At 57.6% G+C, this 4199-nt stretch overlaps 1 protein-coding gene across 1 annotated transcript in view; it reads right to left on the bottom strand.

Annotated features, from left to right (window-relative positions):
- The window catches only part of ERGIC1 (endoplasmic reticulum-golgi intermediate compartment 1), an 88745-nt gene that overhangs the window by 22599 nt on the left and 61947 nt on the right, over nucleotides 1–4199 (bottom strand). Inside the window, exons 6-7 of the mRNA XM_023537146.1 lie at nucleotides 1645–1923; nucleotides 1384–1533 (exon numbers count right to left, since the gene is read on the bottom strand). Coding sequence (XP_023392914.1) covers nucleotides 1384–1533; nucleotides 1645–1923 — 429 coding nt within the window. The remainder of the gene's footprint in view (nucleotides 1–1383; nucleotides 1534–1644; nucleotides 1924–4199) is intronic.

Below are 4199 nucleotides of genomic sequence, written 5' to 3'. Positions count from 1 at the left end.
AGGGGGCCCAGGGTGGCTGGCCTCCTACCCTGTCTGCTGCAGAGAACACATGACAGTTATAAAGAGACCGCTCCTCACAGAAGCTGGCCTGGATGTGACCGCTGGCAGAGGCTGCTGAAGGCCACACCCCATCTCTTCTCTGAGGGTGATGGGAAACCAGGTCAGCCTCAAGGAAAATCTAAAGCAGGATACGGCACACCAGATACACTGCTGAGCTAGACACCCGGGCTGCTGAGCTAGACACCCGGGAGAACTTCCTGGAGGAAGTGACATTGACATCAAGATCTGCAGGAAAACGGGAAGCTAATCAGGCAAGCGATATGCAAACGCACGAGCCTGGAGACTAAGGAACAGACAGAGGCCCGTGTGGCCTCAGAAAGGAGGTAGGGGTGAGGAGTGGGAAGGAGGGAGGTCAGGGAGGTAGATGGGGACCGACTCCAGGAACAGTGGCAGCCTGGGTGACCTGACCCCTTATCTTGGCCTCAGGTGGCGGATGTTGATCAAGCACTTACCAGAACCGCACGCTCTCAACAAGCCCAAAGGGAAAGAAAGTTTGTCCATCGCTGCCTTGGGATTGACCATCTAAAGACTTGGTTTCCAACCCAAGAGGACCCATCTTGGGCAACTACTATGTGCCACTCTGTCCTAGAATGTTCCCTCCCATCATGTCACGGCTTTATCTCACATTCATTTGTGTGACTGACTGTCTGATTAACTTCTGTCTTCCCTTCTAGATGGTAAATTCCACATGGGCGGGAACCATACACGTCCTCGCCAATGTGTACACAAGGTCTGGCACACAGTAGGTGCTCAACGAATACTTGGCGCATGGATGGATGGATAATGGATGGGTAGATGGACCCTCGGCTAAGTTTTTTACATTGAAAGGAAAATCCTATTTCCACCCGAAGAACAACAAAGCAGAAGGCTGTTACCGTCTTCTTACTGGGTTGGCTCGGTGCTTGCTGCAAGGCCAGGGCTTGTTCTGTCAGCGGTACACAGCAGTGCGAGACTGCTCCCAGTCCCTCCCAGGCCATCCTCCCCTCTTCTCCCCGCCACCTGCCTCCGTCCGGGCCCTGTCTCCCCTGGCTGCAGCTCTCCGCTCACCTGCCGGTTACGTCCCCCTCTGAGGCCTGATCCCCTTTGGCTAATAGTGAGTGAGAGCATCTACTTCATCGTGGCGAGGGGTGGAGAGGTCAGAGGATGTCGAAGGTCCCCTGCCTGCCCCTGGCACAGATCGGGTGGTCAGTGTTTGGTGCCTTTGTGTTGCTGGCATGACAGGAAATCGTTGGGCTGGGCCTGCTAGAGGGGGCCCTTTCAATCATGATAATGGCAAGCTCTCTCAGGATACTTCATTCACAGTGCTACCCCTATTTAGTGCACGTGGGCGCTGAGCAGTAAGGCCGAGGGGGCCGGGGAGGGAGTGGGCTGGACTGTGGAGTTGGACAGATCTGCTGGGGGACCCTGGACGAGGGGCTTCTCTGGGCCCAGCTCCACATCTGAAAATGCAGGGCCCCCTCTCATCTCATAAGGCTGCAAAAATGACATAGAGAAACCACTGGTGCTTAGTCCTTGCTCATGAAAAGCAAGTCCCTTTCCCCAGGCCCCAGGTCTCAACCCCAGGTTCTGAGGTCAGAGCGCTGCTGATGAAACGGTAGCTTCCTTCAGAAGGAATAATACAGAGGGTCGTGTGATAGAGCAGAGGCTCAAAGCGGGTGACTCCCTCTGGAGGGCATCCCTCTGTGCCAGGGGAAGACAGAAGACACAGCCCTTGTATGTCCACCCCCAGCCATGCCGCCCTGAGCGGGTCCCACTCACCTGTAGTGTGTCCCCAAAGGAGAGCTTGTGGATGACATGGGTCATGTCTGGGTTCTGTGGCTGGGCCGTGGCACTGTGTGTGGACACGTGGAAGTTGCCTGGGACCTGGGAAGAGAAGCAAATCCCAGGAGTTTGGTGGGCCGCCCCAGAGGGTGGAGCGCAAGGCTTCACCCTGGAGTCAGACGGATCAGGATTTGGACCCCAGCTTGGCCCCAGCCACCAGACTTTGGAGTAGCCACTGCCCCTCTCTGCGCCCCAGGCTCTTCATCTGTAGCACGGGGCGCAGACAGTAGCTTCCCGAGGGGGGTGCGGGGGCTCTGGAGGGGGAGCATGCACGTAAAGAGCCCGGCTCGGTGCTTGCTGCAAGGCCAGGGCTCTAAACGGCAGCTGCCCACCATCGACCCGCTGGCTCTTGTCCCCACGGTGGGTTGGGGGATGACCTTTAGGCCTACAGGCCAACAGAGCTTCCTCGAACTCCAAATCAACACTGTCAGCCATCAGAAGGAGCGTGGCTTACGGCTTGGCCGTGGTCCATCGGAGTCTGCCTACTTTGTAGGGACGTCTGTTTCAAACACACAGTTGTGGACCGCTCACGGGAATATTCCTGTCTTCGCTGAGACCCGACGCGGGGGTTCCTGGCCGACAGAACGTCACGCAGCCTCAGCGAGCTCACAGTCGAGTGAGGTACAATGGTGGGCCCTGGGCCACGGGGGTTCGGACGAGGGGGGAACCCACTGGGTGTGGGGTGAGCAGGAATGACCGCTTGGCAAGATGGCCCAGGAGGGACAGTATCGCCCACTTCAGGGCCCCGATTACCACACGCAGGCTCCAGTCTGGCCCTGCTTCCTAGCGGGGGTTCCCGGGGCACGGTCAGTCACCACTCTGTGCCTCAGTTTCCCGACATCGGCAAAATGGGGACGATAATCGCAAAAGGGTTATGGGGAGGGTTAAATGAGGCGGCGACTGCAAAGCCAAGGGCAGTCGTTACTGGGTTGGCTTCGTAGGATGGCCATGTTTGTCATCGGAGCCACGAGGGAAGGACCCTCCCGGAAGACAGAACAGTATGTACACGGGCAGGGCATGGGGAAAAGCCCACTGCATTTAAAAATATTTTTAACTTCATTTTTATTTATAAAAGTAATACCCGGATTCATCCGTATTATAAAAAATTCACATGGTGAGGTCAGGGCTACAGTCCCCAGTGCCACCGCCCCCGGAAGGGAGAAATCAAGAGCGCGGGTGTGTGCCCTTGAGTTTCTCTATGCGGTGACATGGGGCCTCCTGCGGACGGGGCCGTGGGCAGAGTTCAGAGCCGGGTTCGGGGCCTGGGCCTCACGCTCCCAGAGTTAAGGGAGCCGAGGAGGCTGGCTCCCGCACATCTGCCACCCGCTGCCGCCCCTCGAGGCTGTGACTCAGTGACCCACTCCCCCTCCGCTTGGGATCCGTCACAGGTGGCTGACTCATGCCAGCACACACTGAGCTGAAGAAAGGAAAGACGACGCTTTTAGAGCTTGTGACTTAGGAACCTACGTCAGTGTCTCTGATGGATTTTAAAAAACATATAGATGGAGCCAGGCCCCAAACACCAGCCCATCCTGCCCGCCTTCGGAGGGGCTGAGTGATTAAGCGAGGAGTCTGGGGTGCTGTGGGCTGCTGGTACAGCTCAAAACACGTGAACGCTGACTTCTGGCTGCTGGCTGACTTCCTGATGGACAGATAAGGGCGCCACGGGGCAAGTGCAAGGCTGATGCTGGGAAGTCAAAGGGTGGGGGCCCGCTACGGACCTCACCCGTAGCCACGGCGGGCTTTCTTAACTGAGCACCCCTTGACTTAGAGCTCCTTAAAGGCACAATCCTCCATCCCTCCAAAGGTGGCCTGAGCTGTGGCCCGGAGTGAGTGGACAGACACACGGGTCGTGGCACATGTGACCAACGTGTCGGGAAGATGAAACACGGGGACACGGGGGGAAAGGAGGGGAGCCCCGATGCCAGATGGCCAGGGTTCGAATGCTTTTCGGTTTGTGCGCTGTCAGCCTCTGTCCACTGGAGCGGACGCTCCGCGGTGCTGCGAGCCCGCCCACCTCATTCAGCGCATTGCCCCAGAGCCGCTCGCCCGCCCGGGGACTGGGAAGGACCTTGACGAAAATGTGGGAAGGAATGAATGAACGAATGTGTAATAGCTCATTTCTTTCCCACGCGAACTTTGTGATGTGGGGGTATCATCATATGACTATCATCATCCCACCCTCAAGCTAAAGCTGTGAAAACCTAGGCTTGAGGCAGACAGATGACTTGGAGGGCGCCGCTTCTGTCTGGGGTAGCGGGAAGCGGGGCGGCCGAATGGGTGCACGGCTCTGCCATCTCCCGCCGTTTTCCGGGAGG

Source organism: Pteropus vampyrus, unplaced genomic scaffold (assembly GCF_000151845.1).
Source record: "Pteropus vampyrus isolate Shadow unplaced genomic scaffold, Pvam_2.0 Scaffold179, whole genome shotgun sequence".
Lineage (NCBI taxonomy): Eukaryota > Metazoa > Chordata > Mammalia > Chiroptera > Pteropodidae > Pteropus > Pteropus vampyrus.
Note: the sequence above shows the minus strand (reverse complement) of the source record. Positions and strands in the feature narration are given on the sequence as shown.